This window comes from Lactuca saligna, chromosome 5, assembly GCF_052625555.1.
Source record: "Lactuca saligna cultivar CGN05327 chromosome 5, ASM5262555v1, whole genome shotgun sequence".
Taxonomy (NCBI): domain Eukaryota; kingdom Viridiplantae; phylum Streptophyta; class Magnoliopsida; order Asterales; family Asteraceae; genus Lactuca; species Lactuca saligna.
In genome coordinates, this window is record NC_136421.1 from 122,956,218 (window position 1) to 122,981,520 (window position 25,303).

Sequence of the window (25,303 nt, forward strand, 5' to 3'; positions counted from 1 at the left end):
CCCAGGGCGGACCGGTTATCCCGAAGGCTCGGCGAGCGGTCAGGAAAGGCTGAAGGCCCCAAGGGGACGCACCAGATGTGCCGAGGCTCGGAGAGTGGACCAGACCGACTGAAGTCCCGGTGCGGGCGGACCAGTCATATTGTAGACTCAGGGAGTAGACCAGGTGGATTGAAGGCCTGGTGCGGGCGGACCAATCACACTGCAGACTCGATGTATATGGCTAGACTTGGAGGGTGGGCCAGGTGGACTGAAGGCCCGGTACAGCGGACCAATCACACAGTAGACCCGAAGTGCATGGTTGTTCTGTGTTCTGTTATGATATGGCATGTTATGTGTATGGTATATGTGGTTGGTATTTTGGGGGTATCTTACTAAGCTTTCGGGCTTACAGTTGTGGTTTAAATGTTTCAGGTACTTCAGGAGACCGTGACAAGGCAAAGGCATGATCGTAACGCTCCTCATGTTTGTGTGTTATATTATGGTTCTGAGAAATACTCTGATAATAAAAGTATTGAAAACCTTTTTGTAATGAATTAATAAAATTGGGTTGTTTTTAAAAAGTTTAAATTGGTTGAAAATTTTTAGAGCGTTACAGTTACTAGAAGTATGTTGCTATTAATAACCTAATTAAGATAAAGTTGTAATGACCAACATTAAGTCACTAAATGTATCTTACTATTAAGTTGGTTTTATAATTGTTTTAATTTGATTTTATAAAGGTAACTTAATTTGATTCTAAAGATAAGTTAATTTGATTTTCTAATTAAACGAAATCAAACAAATGCATATATATATATATATATATATATATATATATATATATATATATATATATATATATATATATATATATATATATATATATATATATATATATACACATCCAATTTCAATATCCAATTTCAATTTCATGCCAATGTGGTATAAACAAAAATTACAAAAACATACACAAATTTTATTTTTAAGCCAATGTGGTATAAACAAAAATTACGAAAACGTGCCAAATTTCATTTTTAAGCCTATGTGGTATAAACAAAAATTACAAAAACATGCCAAATTTCAATAGGATAAACTTTGAAGATTTTAATTGAAGTTTCTTTGTTTAAGACTAGACTTCTAATTATTTTTTAGAGCAAGGGACGAAAACCGTACAAATCAAAAGTTGAGGGGCTGATCATATATACTTTGTAATAGAGTTTGGTTAAATCAGGAGGTTTGATACCTCCTGCTTCTTCCTCATCGATCCGCAAGAAGCAAGCACAAAAGCAAGAAAAAAATACTAATGGTCTTGTGTTTATAGGTGATCTAATAACAATTCAAGAGGCAATTATCCACATATAGCATCAATTTATATATTCATGAACAGATAATAAGCAAGAAAAAAAATACGAATGGGTCTTGTGTTTATCAGTAATATAACACCAATTGAAGAGGTAATTTCCGACATAATCAAACCAATTGATCATCCAAAACAGAAAAATGATAGTAAATAGGAGGAATTTGACCTTAAATGTGGGCAATTTTGGAAATGAGCTCAATGGTAGCCGGTAACGGGGGAAGGAGTGGCGGTCTTGTTGTTCCTCCACTTAATTGACTGGTCCAATATTTTTTGAGAAGCAGTAAAAAGAAACGAGAGCGAGAGAAGCAAAGAAACACCAGAAATGTCGCAGAAAAGGGAACTGGAAGGGGGTTCTCTGCGCTTGGCATTAGCGGCGACAGGCAATAGCAGCGACGCTAGGGTATTAGCGGCGAAAATAGGGCAATAGCGGCGACACCTTGGAGGGAAAAGTCAGCGCATTTTCGCTTTCCTGTACAACCATTGGATTGAAAACAAATCGGACGAATGGGGGTAAGTTGATGCGGATCGCCGTTTGCGAGTATTACCGGCAACGCCTTTAGCGGCGACATGTAACGCATCAATTACATGTCGCCGCTATTGACCCATGTCACTGCTAAAGGCGTCGCTGGTAATGCCAAGGTTTCTTGTAGTGTAGTAAGTATGTTTGCAGTTTGCTCTTTTGAGGAAAAGATCTCCACAATGATTTGTCCATCTCCATACATTCACAAATGAAATGAAACTTTGTATTTTTATGTTTACTTCTCCCATTAGTTGTTGGTCTGTTATCGACGAAACGTTTTACCAGTTCTCCTTTATACATTCATTTCACCCAACAAATTAGCCAAACAAATGGCTTGGCAAGCCTTCGTCGTAGCTGCCAAAAATTATGCTTCAAAAGTTGACAATGCCATAGTCTTTTGTTTTTGCTATTGCCACATGATAACGCATTTTGCAAGATAGAAAAACCATACCACTTGTGCTTTTTATCGTCCACGACATCTCCACCAAGATCACTATCCGAAAAACCCATAAATTCTTTGTTAACTATGTAAATCAACTGAAAATGAAAAATCGGGTCGAGTGTGAAAGGTAATTGCGGAACACTAGCGAAATTTTGGGCAGCTTCTGACCAGCCCATGTCAACCTGCCCCAAGGCCCACGTGAGAAGTCAATCGTGGAACACTAGCGATATTTTAAGCATGCCCGGGTGTGAACACTAGACCTCATGTGTGGCATTTCACATCTCAACCTTTAGGGTCCCATTGCTAGGGCGATTTCATACACCACATTAGAAGCAATGAAAGAAAATAACTAAACTTAACCTACAAGCAAGGTTGTAGAACTCGTTACTCGGTACCTGTTCGGCCGACTACCGAGTAGCGAGTACTCGGATTTGGAAATTTGTGTAGAAATATTTTTAGGGAAATTATATATATCAAATCATAAGATAAAATCATAAGTTGATTGAAAAATATAACAAAATTGGATACATATAAATACACAAAACATGAAAAACACATAAGGTTCTCACTTCGTGAATAATTACTGAAAATTTAAGATATATATGTAGTAATAATCACATGTGTGTGTGTTAAATCATAAATCATTAAGTATATTATACATATTAATCACCGAGTTGACCGAATTTCACAACACTACTCAGTTCGTAAGGGGACGATCGGGGAGTACTCGGATTATGTAACTCGCCTCGGCAAAAGGGGGAGTAGCGAGTACTCGGAGGAGTAATCGGCCAACTCGGTGAGTTTTACAACACTGCCTACAAGAAAGCAAATCAACATGATTAAAATAATGATCATTGTTCATACATTATTAGTAACTAAACTTAACCTACAAGAAACTTATCATTATTCAAAACATCTTTTAGATCAAATTTGAAAATTATTAATTAATCATAGTATTAATATTTATCACATAATTTGACCTAATATTTTCCTTTACAAGATAATTCAAATCAAAAATATAAATAATTAAGTTTATTTTATAAAACAAGTAATTATCTTATTTTTTATAGTTATCCTTCAATTGAATTAGGATAATCAATACCATAATGAAAAAATCGAGTTTTATCATTCAAAATCATTTTGGTAATCATCCCAAGTCAAATTTAGTCAAAATCCCGAAAAATCAGCCACCGGACGAGCCGACTCGTCGAGTTCATCTGGTGACTCGACGAGTCCATTTGTCAGAGGTTGAAATTTTCGAATTTTGAGCTTGAACAAATTATCTATGCAACAAATACAAAATAGAAACGATCTAGTCTCTGGTACCACTATTGGGTTATCAGCAAAACAACATTCCTATGGTATTCAATCAAACCCTAATGCTTGGATCTAGTTTTTCTATTTTTACATGCAACAATTGTCCAAGACTTACAAACCCTAATCTAGCATACAACAATCACATTGTGAATGCAATGGGAAAATAAGGATTCTGATGCTTTGTATCTCCTAGAAAATCCTATATTTTCTACTTGAAATGTAGCTTTCTACTAAGACCCGACCGTTCTGAATGTTTGTTCTTTTTGTAAAAGTGAGTATTTTTCCCAAGTATGACTATCATTACCAAAATATAGTTTACATTACCGTTTATGTGAGAAGATCACATTGTGAATGCAATGGGAAAATAAAGATGTACTATAGTATTGTAGTATTGTATATAAGTAACTACCGATGTACTAACTACCTTAAACCAGTTTGTTTAATTAAGGCAAAATGTGATATGATTATAACCATACTTGATTGACTAGTAAAACATGACAATCAAAGACGTCGAAATGGTATGCCATTCGTCACCCATAGACCTGCACGTCTCACTGTAGCTAGCCGCAATGTGTAGGATGGTCAATCCTGTATAGATCTATACACAAACTCATGCTCTCCCTCTACAAGACTCTGGTTACAAAACGTGACACGGTTGCATATTGTCATGCCATGAATTAATGGCTCACATTAATGTTATAGTATTCTTGTATTTGTATAGTATGCTCTATCTGTTCTAGTGTATTGTGTGTTCTCTATGTATAGTGTATAGTATGTTCCTCCTTGTTTCTCATTATAGTATGTTCTTTCTGTTTCTCTTTATAGTATGTTTGAACTAACTCATGTATGAACTGAGTCTTGTATGTTTCATTGTTCTTAGAAATAGTGAGTAGTAAACCTCTAGACTATACCTATTATAGTTTACTAGTAATGTTGTTTGAATGACTTTGTATGTTTGTACACCATTGCTACCCAAAGGTGTTGAACTGAGATAAAAGCTTTTATATCTATATCCATATACATAATATATGACTAAGATTCAAACAACACTCTAACAAACAACCAGATACCCTAAGTCCACAACCAAACAAGGAACAGGAAATAAAGCGAGTTATCAGTCCTACGCCCTTTCAACCTTACTTATATAACTATATCTATATAAACATGATTTTGACAATATATAAGTTTAAAAAGGGTTTTAATAAATAGTTTAGCATATAAAAGAGTTTTAACCATTTGAATGGTTATAGTTGACTTGATGTCAGTTTATAAAATGTTTTGAAATAGTTTGTTTGATAACACGGTTTGCAATATAAGTGATCCACTTGTTTTGATAGTTATAAATCACATGTGATTGATTCGATAACTATAATGTTTTCTACTTGTATCCACCCCCCCCCCCCCCATAAAATCATTTTTAAATCATAAAAAGATAAGTTAGGGGTATGGACTCACTTGGTAGAAGTGACGAGTTGATGAAAATGATGCTTTACTCGGACAACATTTCGACTAGAAAGAATGTTTTTCTTGGAGACTTCGGGGCTTCGGGACTTACGTCGTGTGTTAGGGGTGTTACCGATGGCTTCATAGGTACTTGAAGACAGCTAGAGAGGGTATAGGGAGTGAGAGAGTGAAGGAATTAGCAACCTAAATCGGTAGCCTTCAGTTTCTATTTATAGGGCTAAAAATTCAGATTTCACGTTGTGAACCATCATTTCACGTTGTGAACTTGGACGTCATCAGGTGCGTAGTCGCGATGTTCAGTCTGTCAGGCTCCAGAAGATGTCACCACTGAGTTCGCATCGTGAACTCTGACACGGGGTTGGGGTTCGTGCCCCGAACTTCAGAAACTCATATCTTTTGCATTCGAGCTCCGTTTTCGATGTTCTTTATATCCATACGTAGGTGAGATTATGCTCTACAACTCTCGTTTAGACCCCATCAGCTAATTTTGACTTTAATTTTTATTATATTATTTTTAGTTGGTCGGGACAGGAAAACTCTGTCATAAATCCATAACTTCTTCATCTGACATCCGTTTTCACCTATCCTTTTACCGTTGTACTACTATTGTCGTGATCTTTGATTCTCATTTAGATTGCGTTGGCTAAAAGTCGCTCGAACTCTATTTTGAGTTTTTAGTAGTCTACTACTATATCCGAAACTTAGAAAAATCACAACTTCCTCATACGAAGTCAGATTTGGACGTTCTTTTTATATATGTTTAGGGTTTAAATATATCTACGACTTTCATTTAGATACCTAAGGCTAAAAAGTATTTTATTGAACTGTCGCATTTTACGCTTAACAGTGTTTTACAGTATTTATCGTGAATCTTTGATTGGTCATAACTTCTTCGTTATAACTCGGATTTTAGTGTTCTTTATATTTTTGAAAACCTTGATATAATATCTACCGCTTTATCTACACCAATTGAGGTTTGTGAATATTTCAATTTTGACACTATTTTTATTATCTCAAAATAGGTTACAATACTTGACTTTAGGTCATTATATTGACTTGAAATAACATGTTATTACACTCTATCCTTTCACAACCAAGTTTTATGAAACATCCTAGAAATTCTAAGTAAAAATTTTCTTTTAAATCAATCAAAACAACCATTCATTTAGTTTCAAAACCATCTTAGTATAAAATATGCCATACAATCATCAAAGTACAAGCTAATCAAATAATGTGGAATACTAGTAGATGTGGTACAATCATGTCGAACTCTTCCACTTGGAACCGAAAATACCTAAAACTATAAACATAAACCGTAAGCATAAAGCTTAGTGAGTTCCCTAAAATATCTCATACCATACATACAAATCAGCTCAAAGATGTACGGATCTATTTCACCCCCGAGTCTATTTCAATTCAATCGGTATATTTTAAACGCACGGGTCTATTTCACAGCCAGTTCTATTTCACCTCTGAGTCTATTTCAACTCAATCAGTATTTTTCAAATGAACGGGTCTATTTCACCACTGGTCTATTTCATCTAACATACAAATAACATACATGCATATCAATAAGGGACATCAAATACATAATGAATGGCCTTATTTCATCCTTAGTTTTATTTCACCCCTTACACATAAGCATACGATCATACCAACAAGAATCACGACGACTTCTGACATGTTACATACATGATATAGTGGGTCGACATTGGTGCCTTCGACCCACGAGTACAGTGAAGAGACTCACCTCAATCGGCCACGAATAACTCTCACACTCGGGTTGTTGGTGCTGAAGTCTCTCCTACTAAGATAACCAAAACCAAACCCTAATTAGCAATTCGAGATAAATCCCAACTCAAAACGTCTAGATATCACAATAAACCCTCATTTGGGAAAAAGACCATTTTTCCCTTCCAAGTCCTTAACCCCTCACAGTTGACCAAAAGTCAAACTGGTCAAAAAGTTGACGGTCAACCCTTGTTGACTTACGTGCTCCGTGCCTCTCACTCTACACAGGATGTAGATTCTAATTCAAGAAAGCAGGTGCTACACTGGGGTAGATCAGATTACGCCCCACATATTGGGTTGTTAAGTCCTCTTCATTTCCAGTTCTTAATTCGTAAAGACAAGTCATCAAAGGCTCAGATCTGGTCCCAATAACCTGCTAAAATTATATAGTTGATGACTTTATGCCTTTGCATCACTACATGGAGCTCCAAGCCAAACCATGGCTTCCTAACCTCATCTAATGACCAAAATCTCTTGCATGGATGAAAGGTAGGAACCAAGATTGCAGATTTATGTCTTAATAACTTGTAAACAACAAAAACTAACAACCCTAAGGTATGGAGTAGCTTCTACTCACAAGACTCAAGATTATGGGACAAAAGGTTGACTAAAACATGGATCTAATGAGATCTAACACGTGAATGAGCAAGTTTCGAGCTTTATACCTCCTGGGGTTAGAAATGAAATGTACGTTCGTGATCCACAAGCTTCGGCTTTAACAAATCCTCAAGATTGAGCTTCTCATTCTTCAAGATACACCGAAACACACAAAAAGGCTTAAAAGTTGTTCTAAGGGATTAAGATTCCATTCTATGTGCTGAAGAGGATGGAGGTTGTTGGTAAAAAGGGTCCCAGTGAGATTAAGGTCCTTAAATAGGGTCCAAGACCCTAAAATTAGGGTTTTCACCCTGTGCAGTTATGCCCCGCGTAGGGTATTAAGTCCCTGTGTCCAAGTAATGGATTACACCTTGCGTAACTTGGCTAGGTATTCCCCACGTAGAGCCACATTTTCCAAAATATAAAATTTTAAAAGCATGGAGAAAAGGTACCTGAAAATTGGGTGTTATATTTTATACATGCAACATTCTGGTTATACTGGCCTGATTGAAATCGGTTTTCTCTTGAACTGACCTCGTTAAACTCGGTTAGGGAGCCACATGGTTTTCTTCTCTACACTCTCCGTTAAAGAGATTGATGGTTTAATGGTAACATTGAGCTTGAACTTATCATCTATTATCAAACTAACATCATAACTTAAAACTGATCCAAATTATAAACCCTAACTTGAAGAGTCGAAGAACATAAGTAGGATTTTACCTCCTTTAACGCCTTTAGTAAATTATTCCAACTAATAATCTTTAGTTTCACCTTTAATCACACTCCAATCGTGCTCCGAGGCTGAAAATTGATCATTCCCCTCTCTAGATCTCTCTCAAGCTTGTTTGGGTAGAAATGAGGTGTGAAAAAAAATGAACTAACTCTTAGTTTATGTCCATCAAACACATCAACTCCTTAACTTTCTAGTTGTTTCTACTTTGACCACCACTTTAAACAAGAAAACAACTAGACATTTAAATCATACCTAAACGTTTCCTTCCCATCATAAACTAATGAATGGTCCAAATCTGTTTAGATTGGTTAACCATGAAGTCAACACTAAATCTTCTATTTATTCACTTTTAACCCAAGTTTCACTAAAAAAATTTAATAACATTTTTTAATACAAAATCTTAATTTATTATAATTACTTTTACTATTAAAACACTCTTAGAAAGTCTAAAAGATACCATAACGAATTATAGTATAACACTAGTAGCGATTGCAACAGGCAAGAGTGTTTATTTAGATGGAAATTATATCATAATAACCTATAGTATAACACTAGTAGCTATAATTGAGAAGCAAGAGTCGATGCATATGAAGAAGATGATTGGATGATGTGTCAAAATCCCTTCGTTTGTTATATTATGGTAACATTGTCTTGTTCGATCTCCCATCACCCTAACCAAACCAACTTTATGTTAATTTTAATAAAATTTATCGTAGAAAAAGCGCCTTGTTGATTTGAGTGTGAGTGTGACACGTGGCTCAAGCCAAGTATATCTTGATTTGGTTATTGTAATTCATAAGCTTGTATAAAATGCTATAATATATTATATTGATTTAGAGGACCAAAGGAAACATGATTCAAAAGTCAAAGTAGAGTAGAAGCCTAACAGATTACAAGGTTAAACAAGCCTACACCTACAAGATTTAACTTCTTAAGTCAAGTGTTCAAAAGTCAAAGAGATACGACTATAAATATTCCACAAACAAACAACACAGAAACGTTTTCAAGTGACTGTCAAATGACCTTTTTGCCCCAACGATTTCCAAGACGATTCAAGCCTCAACAAATGCAACTTCTCCACAAACGGTTCCAAGATTTCAGCCTCTTCTTCTGGTGCAAAAGCCATGCAAATGCTTAGTTCTTGAACTGCTTCTCCATAATCCCTAAACATTCATAAAAAATTAAAAAAAAAAACTTGAGAAAACAAATAGAGTGTAGAAAAGAGAACACTATATATATATTAGATGATGTCATCATACCTACTGAAATACAACATCATGCCATGATCTCTCCTCAAAGCCCAATTATGTGGCTGCAATATAAGCAATCTCTCGGATGCCATGATAGCCAGCCTAGGCCAAAAGAAAAGATTCCACATGCCAAACACAAGAAAATGACTCATTTAGAGCACAAGTTCATGTTATGATAAGGAGGACAAGACAAAACAGAACAAAACAGGTTGGACTGTGTTTGGTATACAGTGGACTTGGACTCAGACTGATGTTAATAGGACAAAATTGCAATTTGTCCCATCTAAAAAGATGGTATAGGGATTCAATATCGATCTCTTGTTTGTACAAAAGACGTGAATGCCCTCCTTATCCTCATCATTAGAATAATGAGAGTAATTCTAGAAATTTTGTTAGTCTTGTACAACGTAACAAACACAACTTACAAATGTGCACATTTAATTACTGAATATTATATTGGTAATGTTATAATTTCGAGAATAAAATTTATAATGTAAATATTTAATGTTTGATGAAAAGTTGTAAGTTTATCGGAAAGTGGAAGATGTCATAGAAATTAGAAGAGGTATTAGTGTTAAATGCAAAAGAATATATAAAAATATAGACTTAGAAACTGAAAGAGGAGAAACAGTTTTCTATTAAGCAATGAAAACAGTAAAAGTATGGTAGATATGCATATGTCATAATCAATGAAATCAAAACCAAATTATTTCCACCGTTTTTTAAGTCTATTTTCTATAAAATGACAATGTAAATTCTTTACACTACAAACATTAAATGTGTCATTCATGGTCTAATTTAGCACACTTAAATTAGTTTAAAGCTTGAACACTTTCATTCATTTCTATTAAAACATTTTACTTTTAATTTTTTTTTTAATGCATTTCACTTTGGAAAAGGTACCTAGTAATGCCATAGTACTTTAAAAAGAAAAAATAATAATAATAATAATTTCTTTTTAAGACATTATACTTGGAAAATACCTACCCATTTATAACAGTGAAAATCCATTTGTATTAGGAAAATATTGCTATATTTGGGTAAATTTCCAAAGTACAATGCCTAAATAGAATGATCCAAAAGTATGCTGCTATTTATTGCAATTAACCCTTTTTGTATATTTGTCAAAAAAAAAAAAGTGGGAGATTATTGGGTAATGATCACAATTTAACAAATTCTCCTCTCAATTCTCATGTCAATCTTGAAACCTGTAGGGAAAACAGAAACAAGTGCCTAAATAATTAGGAAAGTCGTGGCATGATACTAAGGGCAAATTAGTAATTTCACATGTGTACCTAAGATCTTGTGGACGTAACAAGGGTTTACTCGAACTATCAGTCTTTTCATCATCAACCGGCCTAAGTGGAGAAGTCAACATTAAACCACGATTCATCCTTGAAGCACGTTTCCAATGAAGCCTCTATCGAGAGAAAAACAAGAATTTAAAAAAATATATATATAAATAAATAAATAAACCGACTAAATCAAAAAAATAGCAATGTACACAACATCGTATTTTCAATTCCTTCTGTTCTACCATTTCAATTTCAATATTTTTCTTATTATGGCATCGTATTCGTATTAGTATTGCGTATTAACTATATTTGCATTCAACGCTATAGAATAAAAAAAAAAGTTTTGTGAATTTCTTACAATTAAATTAGCGAGATAAATCCCAATAATATCCCGATTTGTAGCAATATCAAGTCCCAAAAGTGAATTGCTGTTTAAATCCGATGCCTTTGACCTTGGGTTCTCAACACATCGCCCATTAACAATCCCAAATAAAGTGTTCCCTGATTTGACCTTAAAAAGCTCCTGTTAAAAAAGATCAAAAGTGAGTAAAATATCACTAACAATCCAGCATTTAAGTTAAAACTAGGAAAAAAAAAAAAAAAAAAAAAACCCAATGCTAAGCAATGGGGTCGGGTTTTTTTTTTTTATGTATTATAAGCAGTTTAGTAAAAAAGGCAAAGGGGACAATTTTTGTAATTAGTTTTGTACACAAGGGTCAAACCTTCCAAAATACCAAAATCTTACACATATCGACTGTTTTTGAAAAAAATAAATTACAGGGACCTTTTTATAAATTTAAAAATTGCAGGGACTAAATCTGCCAAAGTGTAAAGCCTTTGTTGCAGTGACTAAATCTGCCAAAAGGTTTTGCAGGACTAAATCTGCCAAAATATAAAACCTTTGTTGCAGGGACTAAATCTGCCAAAATGTAAAACATTTGTTGCAGGGACTAAATCTGTCAAAATGTAAAACCTTTGTTTGCAGGGACTAAATCTGTCGAATAGGAAAACCTTTGTTGCAGGGACTAAATCAGCCAAAATGTAAAACATTTGGGGCAAAGGTCCAAAAGGGACTAAATCTGCAAAAACGTAAAACCTTTGTTGCAGGGACTAAATCTGCCAAAATGTAAGCCCTTTGTCGCAAAAGTCCAAAAGTGAAATAATTTATATATATAAAGTGGGTAAATCAGTAAATACTATGAAGTGTGAAGTTATCTTACCTCTGGATTTCCTGTTTGGGGCCAGATTAAAAAGTCTTCCCCAACTCGGGATCCAACAATAGTCAAATTTAGTCTTCGACAAACCTCAATGTAGATTACACTAAGCAAAATTGCTGCAAAAAAAATGTTTTAATAAATAAATCAATGGAAGTAGAAATGTAGAAGTACTTTCATTTCTTTCTTTCTTTCATTAAAATGAAAAGTTTATGTGAAAAAGAAAGAGCATAAGGATTTACGGATTTACCACTACCACATTTGGAGCTTAAAACATGATGCAAATAGGAACATTTGGAATCCACAACAAGTGATCTTTTGAAGCCTCGTGACTCAAAAAGAACTTTGTTCACAGCTTCCAAAACTTCAATCAAATGGCAACCTATGTCTCTTGAAATTAGTTCCACCTCGACCTCTTTAGCAATGGCATCCAACTCTGATAACCACTCTTCCATTCTCTTTCCTTCCATAACCATGGAGTCTGTTTTATTTGGATCATGGAGATCAAGCGACACTTTTCCACCTTTTCGTTCATTTTCAAATGAATGTGCATCCATTTCGCGATTGAAAGCAATAAACGCCTCATCTTCGGCAGAAATATGAAGCAAAGACTAAATAATTTCAAAAAAACGATTAGATTAAATCAATCTTTGGAATGTAAGAGAAGACATTACAAGACAAAACAGTACTACAATATAATATAGTACTACAATACAATACAAAAACAGTACTACAACACAATACAAGACAGGACAAAATAGTACTACAATATAATATAGTACTACAATACTATGCAAAACAGGACAAAACACTACTACAATACAATACACTACTACAATACAATACAATACAATAAAGGACACGACAAAAGAGAAAAAGGTTGCAAACGGATGTCAAAGGGGGAAAATTCTATTTTTTGTAACCCAAAAAGGTGAAACAAGGTAGATCATGGAGTCCTTCATGATCTCTCTTCGGTGCAAAAGACATAAATGCTCTCTTTCCTTATCATTGAATATGACAGTAGAAAGCTGAATTCATGTCTTCTAAAAAGGACGGGAAGGGCATTTAATGTCATTTTCACGGACAAGATTGAGAGTAGGTCCCGATCCTACCTTTTTGGATGAGACAAATAATTACAATTTTTGTCCCACAAACATCTGTCATACACAGAACAACCTCATAGAGTACTATGACCCGTTAAAAAGATACGTCAATAATTACAACTAAAAGACTCGAAACTAAATTCGGTGAGAAAGTAGGGAATTTTAGGAATAATTAGTTAAAGGGGGTTTTCATGTACCCAAAAAGATAAAAAGAGTATGAATCATTGAGTCTAATTTACAATATCCATCAAATATGAACAAAAACAAGTAATCATAAAACAAAAATAGCCGAAACAAGATCCAATTTTTCACTCCACTTCCACTCTTCTCTCCTTATAAGTCTACCAATTGCCCGAAAATTGTGCAAAAAATCAAGAAATTATAAATTCATGACACCGCGTCACACCGATTTTTATCATATTTTGATGATGATGATGATGATGATGTATTCAACTACTTGCACTATGGAAAGAAAAGCATGGGGCCACAGGAAAAGATAATATTTTTTTCATGAAAAAATGTCTTTTTCTCCTAACCAAGGAAAAGTTAAATTTTTTCAAGAAAAAAATGTCTTTTTCTCCTAGCCAATAATTTTAAGATAAAGTAAAGTTCTTTAAAGAAAAAAGATCACCTTAGCAAGGGATATGTCTTTGTCTTTAGACTGAAAAGATATCTCCTGTGCAAAATTTGCTCTTGCAGCAATCAAAACCTGAAGTTTTTCATGATAATAAAGTCGGAATTTTTACTATAAAAACAAGAATTGGATGAATTTAATGCAATAAATCGATATAAGGTATTAATATATGAGGAAAAAAAAAACATGAATTCAGACCTCCTGGTAGAATTTGGGAGGAGAAAAACCACCGGTCTTCACCGGAGCAGCTGCAGCCATCGGTGACCACCTCCTCTTTTGCTTGATCACGGTGGTCGGAGTAGTGAAATCGGCAAAGTTCCTGGATTTCTTATCAGCATTCCGATCAATTCCGGACCTGATTAACGCAATTGAGATCGAACCCATGTAAGAACGCACAATTTATACACGATTGAACTAAAAGTACAAAACCCCTCGTCCAATTTTGCAAAATTAACCAAATCGATCAAAAAGAAGGAAACCCATTTGATAGAATCTTGAGTTAAGAACAATACCTTAGAAGAGGCCGAAAAATTGAAGAACTATTCATTTGTTGATGACGAAAAACCCCAGATAGTGATGCAAGCAACATCATTTCTTTAGGTAGAAAGAGATTAAACTTTACAGGAAACAAGCGGTGAAATACAGAGCAAAGATGATAGAAAAGATTATCTATTCAATTGTATTCTTCAGCAGTAAAATGGGTACCAATGGGGTTACAAGAAGGGTTTGATGAAGACGATGATGATGCGGTCATCAAATTAGAAATAATCCCAAAAGACATCGAAGAGCAAACTGAAGAAGATGAAGAGAAAGAAAAGTGGTGGCAGAAATCGTCGAGAAAGATGACACTGTTTCTTGTAGGATTAAAAGAATTCCCAAGGTCCATTGATGGTGCTTTAGTGCTTCTTTCTCTTTCTCACTCTATATAGAGATACATATAGAGAGAGAAAGGGAGAAACAGGTGGGGTTTCGTCCGGCGCAAGGATGATGAACAGAAGTTGTTGTCTGTGGGTTTTATTGTGATAAAGTGATGATTGCGATTTATAGGGTGGTCGTTGAGGGTGTCGTAAGTGCAAAAGAAGGCTAAAGGTGGAGTCTTGATCAGTGTGGATAGATTTTAAGTTAAACTCGGTTAATTTTGAAATTCGGTAATAAACTATTAATTTAGGTGAATACTGTACGATGTCAAATTTTCTTTCTCTCTCTCTCTTTTTTTTTTTGTAAATTGTCTATTGTATTGACTTTACTTGTTGGTAAAAAAAATTAAAAAATAAAAAATAAAAAAATTGTAATCACCATATCAATTATATTTGGTATTAGGGTAAGTTTTTAAGCGAAAACCAAATTGGAAGCGGTTGAAACCGATTAGTGGTATCTAACACATTCTTAGATAACACTTTCTAGTAGAACTGAAACTAGTTGGAATATGTTACTGGCATTACGTCTGATTCTTGATTTTCTGGTAACTCCTTAATCGGTCTTCGATTATTTCGATTATGGTGCAGTTCAATCCAGAACCAGTTACATGCCTACTTGATATAATTATTTGGCTACCAACAAGTTTGTTTGGAACAAATTAATAATGATATATATCACCTTCTAACTAATTTCGAGCTCTTTATATTATTGTTGACGGTGAGTGAAAAACCGTCGGATCAATCTCAACCCTTAAAACTCCCCCATCTTTCAATCTGGACCATAATAACTCAACATTTACAGTTAATCAATCGGAGGTTCCAACCAGTTTCAGCTCCTCCCCTAACGTTCCTCGCAATCGATCGTTTTCTCCTCCCACGTTCAATCGGTTTTCAGGTTCCCTCCAAGACATGGTAGTTCTCCTTCCACCAACCACGATAACGGAGATAGTTTCCTTCTTAGTCGGTAACTGCCCTAACCACGACATAGAAATCGGGCCTATATAATGATCGGAATATGTTTAATGTTTCTATCTTTCACTCAGTATATTTAATTGCTTCATTTAATGTTAACATTTATGGATTCAAGTTCGGCTTAAATTAGTTCACCTAAGGTAAATTGATCTACTTCTGCTTAATTTTTCAATGTTTCAATGAGTTTCTTCAATTGATTCCTTTTGTTCCATCCTCTGAACAATTATCGATATACAATTTTGTTTTAATAGTCTTAAACTAAGGTAAAATCTTTACAATTAGTTATTTTAAATTTTACATACGTAGGTTTTTACCATCTGACTTCGATTTATACTACATTGCATCTACAATTTCGTTGTATAATCGACTTTAATGTTCATTTATGTTTGGGTAATCGACTACATATGTACTTAATTGTGTACTCTATAATATTCAAGAAGAAATTTGAAGATGTTGAGGTAAAAGTCAATATACACTCAGATGTATCCAAATCGTCATGTCATTCTGATTATGAGAGTGTTGAAATAATCAACTTTTGTACAAATCCCAGTCAGAGAGGGTGATTCGTGAAGAAGTAAAAAGTTTATGCTTTTGTTTTTCAGATAAATAAGCATGTAAAGTTTTGTTTATTCTTTTAAGATTCTTTAATTGCAAAAGAAGATAAGAAGTTGGCAAGAAAGAAAATAGGAAATTGGCTTTGTCATGTTGGAAGTGGGAAGAAGTTGTGGATCTATGTGAAGATGAAGACTTGGTTGTGGACCTATCATTCATACCACTGAAAAAGAAAGTGAAAGTTTTCATTCAATCTCGAAATCGAGTCATGAAACTTTTTAATGAATCAGATGATGATGAGTGATTTAGGTTTAAGTTTTTTTAGTTGTATTGTTTTTTTTTTTTTTTTTTGCATTTACGTCACTTAGTTGTTATGTGTTTTGTGAATCAGTGTTTCAAAGTTTTTGAATTTTAGTGAAATGTTGTTTCTGTTTTTATGTGTTTATGATGTCAAATATATAGTTTTTGTGAAATGAAATAAATCTTCAGCAATTGTTTGGTAAAATGACCCGCTTATATATTTTTCTTCTCATCTTTCAGTAAGTAACTTATCATTGGTAAAAAGTCTGTTTATAACTTACATGTTTTTCTGATATTTATATTTTATTTTGTTTTGTAGACTTTCATTCAATGGTGTAGGGATGGAGCTGAAAGAAGATGCCAATTTTGCAATAAAGTAACTTTACTTTCTTTAATTTTACTTGAAATTTCCTTCATTTATTGTTCATAACAACTTTGTTTTAAACATAATTATGCATTTTCTTCAATCATGTTTCTCTATGTTACCAACTTTATCAGTTATAATATACTTAACTTTTTTTTTATAAATGTTTTGTGTTTGTTGTGGGGAATATGATGTTATTTGTTAAATCATGTTGCAAAGGACAATAAATTCAAACCAATGCTTATTTTGAAGGTAGTTTGAGTTTTCATTTATCTTTTGACCTACTACAAAGTTATCTCATTATTTGTAATGAAAGAACAACAAGCACATGGTACAAAATCAACTCATTAGTTTCTATATTATTGATTGCTTAGAAGACTTGATAATCTTTTTTTTTGAATTTTTGTTTATTGAGAGTGTTTATTGATTTTGTGCCTGGAGCAAAGGATAGGAAGTTGAGAATACAGGGAGCAGTTATAATGCCTACTAAGGTGCTTATTATCACAAGCATGAAATTTCTTTCTGATTAAGGCAATTCAACTTTTCATTTTTTTGTTATATTACAAATCTATATTATGTAACACCTGGTTTTGAAAGTGCTTCGTTGCTAGGGGCTGCAACCCAATCATCAGTTGTCATAAGGGTTAAGGCTTTGGGAAAGGAAGGATTTGGCCCAGTTCGGATGTGGGTATACCCAAGTGTTTGATTGTGTCTTCGGAGGCCAAGGGTATGATCGTAATTTGACATCCCGACCTTATAGGGATTTTGGGTTCTTGTTCGGAAAGTTGTTAGGTAATGATGAGTTGTTAGAAGCATTGGGTTTCTTGCCATCTTTTTGTGGATATAAGGTTCGTTGGAAATGGACCTCGGATGAGGAAGTTATGACATTTTGAAGCTATTGGCAATATTGGTCCTAATGAAGATTTGTGGCAAGGCAGTCCCATGCATGCATGGAACGCATGTGTGTGTTTGGATGGGTACACCCAACATAGGCTGGGTTATGCCCAATGTACTAGGTCTTTTGGTCGTGGGTGGTTTGTGAGTACGTTGGGCGTACTAAGAGGTATGTGGGGCGTACTTCATTCAAACCAAAACCCTAATTTTAGGGTTTGGCACTATATAAGGAACATTATGCCTCAATGGTCAGCCTCCCTTTCACCCTAAGGCAACTATTACGAAACCTTAATCCCTTGTTGGTATGGTTTGAGCTTAGATGATCATTTTGGAGTGCATTTTGGTACCATGAAGGAAGGTGACCATTGTTGAAGCATCATCAAAGGAGCCAAGGAGTATAGATCCAGAACCTTATCAACATTTGGCATTCATATAAGGTATAAAGTTCTGAACTTGGTGGTTTTTTTCTTAGATCTTTTGAATTGGGGTTTTGGACCTTTTTGGTCCCAAGAATGGAGCTTTATGGTTCCAAATCCGTTTCTAGGCTTAGGGTCGCCACCCTTAGTGCTATTTTAGTCCGAAAGGCAGAAAAGTTACCATCTTGAAGGTCTTAATGGGTTTATGCAAGAGCTAGGACCATTTTCATGGAAGTAGAATATTATTTTTGGAGTTTGGGTTTATATGGGGCATGCAAAGTCACCAAGTCAGTGACTTTATGGGTTTAAATGATAAGTAGAGCTCAGATTTGTGATTTGGTCCCTTAGTTTGAGGAATTAAGTGCTTAATAATAAAAAGAGCTTAACAGAGCAGTAAGTTGTGTGTACAAGCACATACGTGCAGCGTACAAGCCAAAAAGCAGGTACGCGTAGCGTACAACCGAGTACGCCCCACGTACTCAGTCAGAGTGGGTTTCGCACAAATGGGCCTCGGTTTGGGCCATTTATTGGAATTCTTAGATTTGGGCCTTATGGGCCATTTAGAATCGAAACTTTGGACTATAGATGAATTATTGGGCCTTAAATTGAGGCCCATGTGAAGGGATTGGGCCCAGTTGGAAATTAGGCCATATATTGGGCCTTGTATGAGTGTTTATCTTTTTCGGCCAAGAGTTGAGTAGAGTTTATTTTGAGACAAGAGTATGTGAGGGGTAGAATGGTCTTTTACCCCAGTGAGGACTTATGGTTAAGTTGTGAGAATCCCGAACTTAACTAGTTTATATGATGACTAGTAGCTCGAGGAGTTAAGAGATCAGTAGTTTGGGGATCTAGCTACCAGCTATCAGCCAGAGGATTATCCATGAGATCTAGCTTCACGAGGTGAGTTTCCTCTTGTTTGAACAGGTGGAAGGCACCAATGTCGACACGTATTTATGTTATGTGTTTCCGGATTACGATCTGATGCCGGTGGTGCCCGAGGAATGTTGGTATGCTTGATCTCTTCGTGATTCTTGCATGTGTCTGTATTTATGTTATGTGTTTCCTGATTACAGTCCGATGTCGGGCAGGGCCCGAGGAATGCTTATATGTAGATTTCTGGACTATGGTTCGATGTCGGATGGTACTCGAGGAATGTATCCATGTTTAGTTATATTTGTTGTCTATGTGATACTTGTATGTGCCTGGTAGGGAAGTGAGTGTGGGCGGATCTCGTATCTCGTCACTAGTTGAGTGTAGATGGGGTTCCATATCTCATCATTAGTAGAGTAGGGGCGGGGCCCATGATAGGCGAGGCCTTAGGACTGTAGCATGTAATACTATGTGTGATTCTTTATGTGCTAGCATGATTATATGTTATTGTTTGTATGTGTATAGCGGGCGAGGCCGAGTGACAGGCACGGCCTGGGAGAAACAAATTTGTATATTGAGCGGGGCTGGATGCCAGGCGGGGCCTAATGCCGAACAATGTCCGATGTCGGGCGGGGGCCCAGTATATGTGATAATGTGTATGGTATGTGTTAGTATGGGGAACTCACTATGCTTTGTGCTTACGATTTTCAGTTTTGGTTTCAGGTACTTCCAATTGCAAAGAGAAGAGCTCGAGATGACTGCATTACACACAACATGATGTTTAGCCTGGGATGTTTACTTTGATGTTTTGATATGATACTCTGATTTGACGTTTGGAATACTATGACTTATGTTTTTATGGAATGATTTTAATAACTACGGTTTATTTATCATGATTTTTAGGATGCTTTATATTACTTCTAATGAAATAACATCTAATTTAGTGCAATTTTATTGGAGCTATTACATAAAAGAAGCCATTAATGTTGGAGCCAATTTGTTGCTTGAATGATGATATGTAGGTTTGGAGAAGCAGGTTAATTAAAGGTCAATTTGGTAATCTTTATTGGGTAAGTAATGGAATGGTTCATTCCTTGGAATGAAAAAGGTTTGTTTTATCGAATACTAAGGAAATGGCATGGAAATGGAACATTTCCTTCCTTCATTATTTTGTTCCACCCAATCAAATAAAGAATTTTAATTAAGGATGAAAATGTAATAACTACTCAAGTTTTGTTATTGAATTCCTTTTCGTTTCTTGCCAATAAACCAAGTTATAGATTAAAATCTTTGAGATTCCAATTCTGACAAGTTCCAGTGTAACATCCCAAGTTCAGAAGCAAGAAGTTGAAGGGTGTTATGTGAAAATTAAGGAAGGGACTCGACGAGTAGGTCTCTTGACTCGTCGAGTTGAAGCGAGTGCCAAGAACGTGATTAAGTGGCCTGACTCGCCGAGTCGGCGGCTGGACTCGACGAGTTAGTGCTGGAAGTGGAAAACCCTAATCTTCGGGTTTGCACCCTATTTAAAGGACATAATGTCCTCCCCTCAGCCCCCTTAGCACCCTTTGAGATCCAGAAACCCTAAATTTGTGTAAGAGTCCATGGGAAGCAAATTGGAGCTTAGATAAGTGATTTATGAAGAGATTTTGAAGATCAAGAAGCTTGGATCAAGGAGATTTGTCGAGATTCTGATTATTCATCAGTGGGAGGTCATTTTCGAGGTAATGAATCTTTATCCTTGGTCTTCTTCTTTCTAAATCCATCTTTCATGGAGTTTTAGGGTTTGTTTGGAGATATTGTGATGAGATATTGGTGGATGAGTTAGATCTGGAGCTGAAACTCCAGATCTGAGTTCTATTTGGATCAAATATGCAGAAAGCCCTTTTAGCTGCTATGCAAAATCCATTCACCATGAGTTAAGTTCCTTTCTATCTTGGTTTTTGGAAGTATGGGACATGAAGCACGTAAAGGTGGCAACTTTATGTTGCTAATGGACTCTAGAGACCCAGATCTATTGTTTGGAGCAAAGGAGTAGCTCTATATCTCTCGAATTTGGGAATGCACATATGTACGCGACGAGTCTGGGAGATGACTCGACGAGTTGGGCTAGGGTTCAGGCTTTGAGTCGCATAGTGACTCGGTGAGTCGCATAGGTGACTTGGCGAGTCATATGATCATGAGCTTGGACTCGACGAGTTGAAGAACAACTCGGAGAGTCTAATGAAGATTATCGTGGACTCGACAAGTCTGTTCTTGGACTCAGCGAGACACGACGCAGAACCTCTAACCTTTTCTAGTTAAGACTCCGAGCAGTGAGTTGAGTGGTGATTCAGTGAGTTGGGCAGGATGGGACTCGGAGATTGCTGGACTCGACGAGTCATAGGGTGACTCGGCGAGTTGAATCAATCGGAAGGTTGACTTTGACTGAGGATTTCAACTTTGGCCTTCAGGGGTATTATGGTAATTTGGATATTTATGTCAGTGGATCATTGATGATTATAGGTGTTGGAGTTAGAGTCAGTGCTTCGAGATTTAGCTTTCGTGGTTCGGTTCGACAATTTGCAGTTGAGTTATCCTCAATATATCAACAGGGTCTACGGCACCAAGGTCGGCCCTTTATCGGATGAGGATCTGGGTACTTGTTTGATATGTTATTGATATGCTAGATCTGCATCCTGGTTAGGATGGTATTATGTTTGTGACTGGTTAGGTCGGAATCCTGGTTAGGATGCTATTATGCTATATGATCTGATAGAACCGTTTGTTTGGATGAGGATTGTTATGTGATTAATTATTGTATGTGCACATGGTTGCTTGAATGGGGTTGGGTTGAGGCGGGTCCTGCTTTGTGCTGTAGGACAACATACCTAGGGCGGACCAGATAGACCGAAGGCCCAACGAGCTGTCCGGATAGGCTGAAGGCCCCAAGTGGGCGGTCCAGACGTGCCGAGGCTCGGAAAGTGGACCAGGCTGACTGAAGGCCCGGTGTGGGCGGACCAATCATACTGTAGACTCGTAGAGTGGACAACGTAGACTGAAGGCCCGGTGCGAGCGGACCAGTCACACTATAGACTCGATATGCATGGTTGTTCTATTTTGTGATATGATATGATTATGGTTATGTGTGGCTGGTATTTTGGGGGTAACTCACTAAGCTTTTGGGCTAATAGTTTCAGGTACTTCAGGAGATCGTGGATAGGCAATGGCGTGATCGTACCGCTCCTCATTTTTACACTGATTTTTCTGGGATACTCTGATAATAATCAAATTGAAAACCTTTTCATATTGATTTATGGATTTCAGTTGTTTTTGAAAAGTTTAAATTGGTTGGAAAATTTTGGTTGTTACAAGTTGGTATCAGAGCCTTGGTTTGAGTGAATTGGAGGAACATTCGTGTGAATCCAGTCTTAAATCAAGGGGAGTTCCAAAATGATTTTCTAAATGATTTTCTAAATGGTTTTCAAAATGAGTAAAAGAGGAGGTAGAGTGTACGATTAGCGCAAGCCAGTAAGTTGACCTCAAAATACCATACAGTTATTTGATTATGTTATATGTTAGAAAAACATGCTAGTATTAGGCTAGGGATCTTCAGGGATTGCATGATAGAATTTCCTAATTACATGATGCCTGCTAGCCTAGGGTTTCCCTTATATGAGATATTCAACATTCCTCTAGGAGTGAGGATTGAGCGCTTTGGTGTGTGCATATATGGTTAGGGTGATACTTCATACAAATATGGGTAGGTGTGGAAGGTAGTATAGGCTCGTACTACTGAAAGCATAGGACCCATATACGTATCAAGGAAGTCACAACCCCTAGGGTTTGGTTGGGACGTAGTTCCCGAGATGAAGTTGAGGGATGCCTGATGTTCTTGTGGTGTATTTTCAGTATGGTGGTTACGATGCATAACGGGGATGGATTCGGATCAGGATCGGGATCAGGAAAGGGTGGATCAGCGCCACTCGAGGTCATTGGTCTGATAAGTACGGATGAGTTGGATGTTAGGATTCACGAGCTCCTGCATGATGAAGTTACTACTATGTTTCGGGCTCAGTTACCGGAGATGTTTGGTTCGATCAAGACCGCTATGGTTGAGTACTTTGATGAGCGTTATGCAGCTCTTGTAGAGACGGCTGTCGCGACAGCTACAATGGCTGTAGAAACAAAAGAGGGAGGAGACGGTAGGGGATTTCATTATCGGGGCTTCAATAATACAAAGCCCCCTACTTTCGATGGAGTTCAGGATCCGATCGTTGCTATGAGATGGTTTTTAGATGTGGAGGGTTGTTTCTTCACGTGTTCATGCGATGCGGATCAGAAGGTGAGGTGTGCTCTGAACCTTTTGAGGCTCGGGGCAAAGGATTGGTGGAGGTTGACTACGGGATCTTATTCTGATGTGCAACGGGATGCGGTTACTTGGGATCAGTTCTGTGAGATGTTTATTACTCGTTATGTTCCACAGGTTGAGAGAGAGAGGTTAGCTCAGGAGTTTCTGGAGCTGAAGCAGGATTCAGAGTTAGTGATGGAAATCACCAGGATGTTCACGGAGAGAGCGATGTTTTGCCCTGAGTTTTCTTCGGAGAAGGCTCAGATGTCCCGATATCTGAGTATGCTCAAGAGGCATATCCGACAGTTTATGTCCACACAAAGATGTGATACCTTGTTAGAGTTGCAGGAGGCCGCCAGAGGTGTAACAACGTAATTTTTCAAATAATTTTTTTTCATTTAAAATAGAGTAGTTTCATTCAACCAATAATATTTATTTCATGTTTCATATCAAATACATATATAAAATCCCCAAGATCTCAAATAGCAGCAGTGTGTATGCATCATGCCGGCGCCTTCCCACGGTCCTCGCTAGTACCTGAAACACATACATAACAACTTGTAAGCATAAATTCTTAGTGAGTTCCCCAGTATACGACTTACACACATACGCCTTTCCAGGCCCTGACCTTCCGGTCCACAATACATTGCCTTCCAGCCCGTAACATAATCGCCTTCCGGCCCATAACATATTGCCTTCCGGCCCGTATCATATTGCCTTCCGGCCCATAGTATATTGCCTTCCGGCCCATAACATTTACAACACATAATACATTTAATATAATACACATAGCACATACATCATACATCATACCTGACCTTTCTGTCACATAACATATCGCCTTCCGGCCCGTATAAACATACATATCATGCATAGCATCTACCTTTCCATTTATAGCACAAATAACACATATCATATACGACCTTCCGGTCTCACAGTCATACCCTTCCGGGTGAAGTATAGTGAGAAGACTCACCTCGTAGTATGTAAACTATAAACTCTTGAAACCACTCGCACTCGGTCCGTCGATCTGCAGTCTCCCTATAATACCATATACCCTTATTAATAATCTTATCAAACAAGACAACTGACCCTACGAAATTACATGCAGGTCAACTCTGGTCAACGGTCAACTTGACCGGACTCGTCGAGTGCAAAGGCGACTCGACGAGTCTAGACGTCCTCCCCAACTTCCCTGTTGTTCCCCTTTCTACTCGTCGAGTATCCCTCCTGACTCGACGAGATCCTCGTGGAAGAATCGTGGGGCCACCCCGACTCCACTCGCCGAGTCTGAAGAACAACTCGATGAGTTCCGATGAATCCTCAAGCTACTCGCCGAGTCTGAAGAACAACTCGGCGAGTCCCAGTAAATCTTCAAGCTACTCGCCGAGTCTGATCATTGGACTCGGCGAGTCCATGCCATGCAGTCGATCATCTGCCTCCTGAAATACGCATGGTCCCGAGACATGCAATCATGGGACTTTCTGGACCTCTAAGCATCCTATTACTGGGGTATAAACGATTGGGTAACAACATAATAATCTATCTAATCCCCAAATGGGTCTCATAAACCCTAGATTCGTGTACACCACCAAAACAACATAAATGGTCCGAGTATTACCTGAAAAACGTGTTCTCTGTGCCCCCAACCTTCAGAACTCAATCCTCTTGATCTTCCTTTGACCAAAACCTTGCCTCTTCTTGCCTAACAATCTCCTCAAGGTCTCAATAGCCTTCCCTTCTCCTCTAGTCGTCCACAGATGCTTAGGTTCTTCACAATCGGCCAAAAAAACGTACAATGACGGCCTAAGAGGCATTATATACGTTCCAAACTAAACGGCTAGGGTTTCTGCTGAACAGCGTTGACTCGCCGAGTCCATATCTGGACTCATCGAGTCCAGTCGCGCATCCGCGACCAAGCCTGTGGTCCTACTCGGCGAGTCAGGCACCAACTCGCCGAGTCCCTTCCTAAAATGTCCCAAAAATAGTTTT

At 37.0% G+C, this 25,303-nt stretch overlaps 1 protein-coding gene across 5 annotated transcripts; it reads right to left on the minus strand.

Moving 5' to 3' along the window:
• Window positions 1–9,004: 9,004 nt before the first annotated feature.
• On the minus strand, window positions 9,005–14,732 carry LOC145048039 (uncharacterized). 5 transcript variants are annotated; one of them, XM_078996435.1, is made up of 9 exons: window positions 14,212–14,730; window positions 13,898–14,054; window positions 13,697–13,774; window positions 12,213–12,573; window positions 11,969–12,081; window positions 11,107–11,271; window positions 10,749–10,873; window positions 9,463–9,555; window positions 9,005–9,366 (listed from the first exon to the last, which is right to left on the minus strand). In XM_078996435.1, exons 1-9 carry the CDS (start codon window positions 14,289–14,291, stop codon window positions 9,207–9,209), a joined length of 1,332 nt encoding a protein of 443 aa, XP_078852561.1. In that variant the 5' UTR covers window positions 14,292–14,730; the 3' UTR covers window positions 9,005–9,206. The 5 variants fall into 5 exon arrangements, with proteins under 5 accessions (XP_078852561.1, XP_078852563.1, XP_078852565.1 ...); XM_078996437.1 differs by lacking the exon at window positions 9,005–9,366 and adding an exon at window positions 10,618–10,686 and having other exon boundaries at window positions 14,212–14,732; XM_078996439.1 differs by lacking the exon at window positions 9,005–9,366 and adding an exon at window positions 10,618–10,661 and having other exon boundaries at window positions 14,212–14,731.
• Window positions 14,733–25,303: the final 10,571 nt, after the last annotated feature.

Coding starts and splice junctions, on each gene's coding strand:
- LOC145048039 (XM_078996435.1), bottom strand. CDS start 14,291: ATGATGTTGCTTGCATCACTATCTGGGGTTTTTCGTCATCAACAAATG. Junction 13,775..13,897: donor CTCCCAAATTCTACCAGGAG/GTCTGAATTCAT, acceptor GAAAAACTTCAG/GTTTTGATTGCTGCAAGAGC. Junction 12,082..12,212: donor AAGCTCCAAATGTGGTAGTG/GTAAATCCGTAA, acceptor TTTTTTTTGCAG/CAATTTTGCTTAGTGTAATC.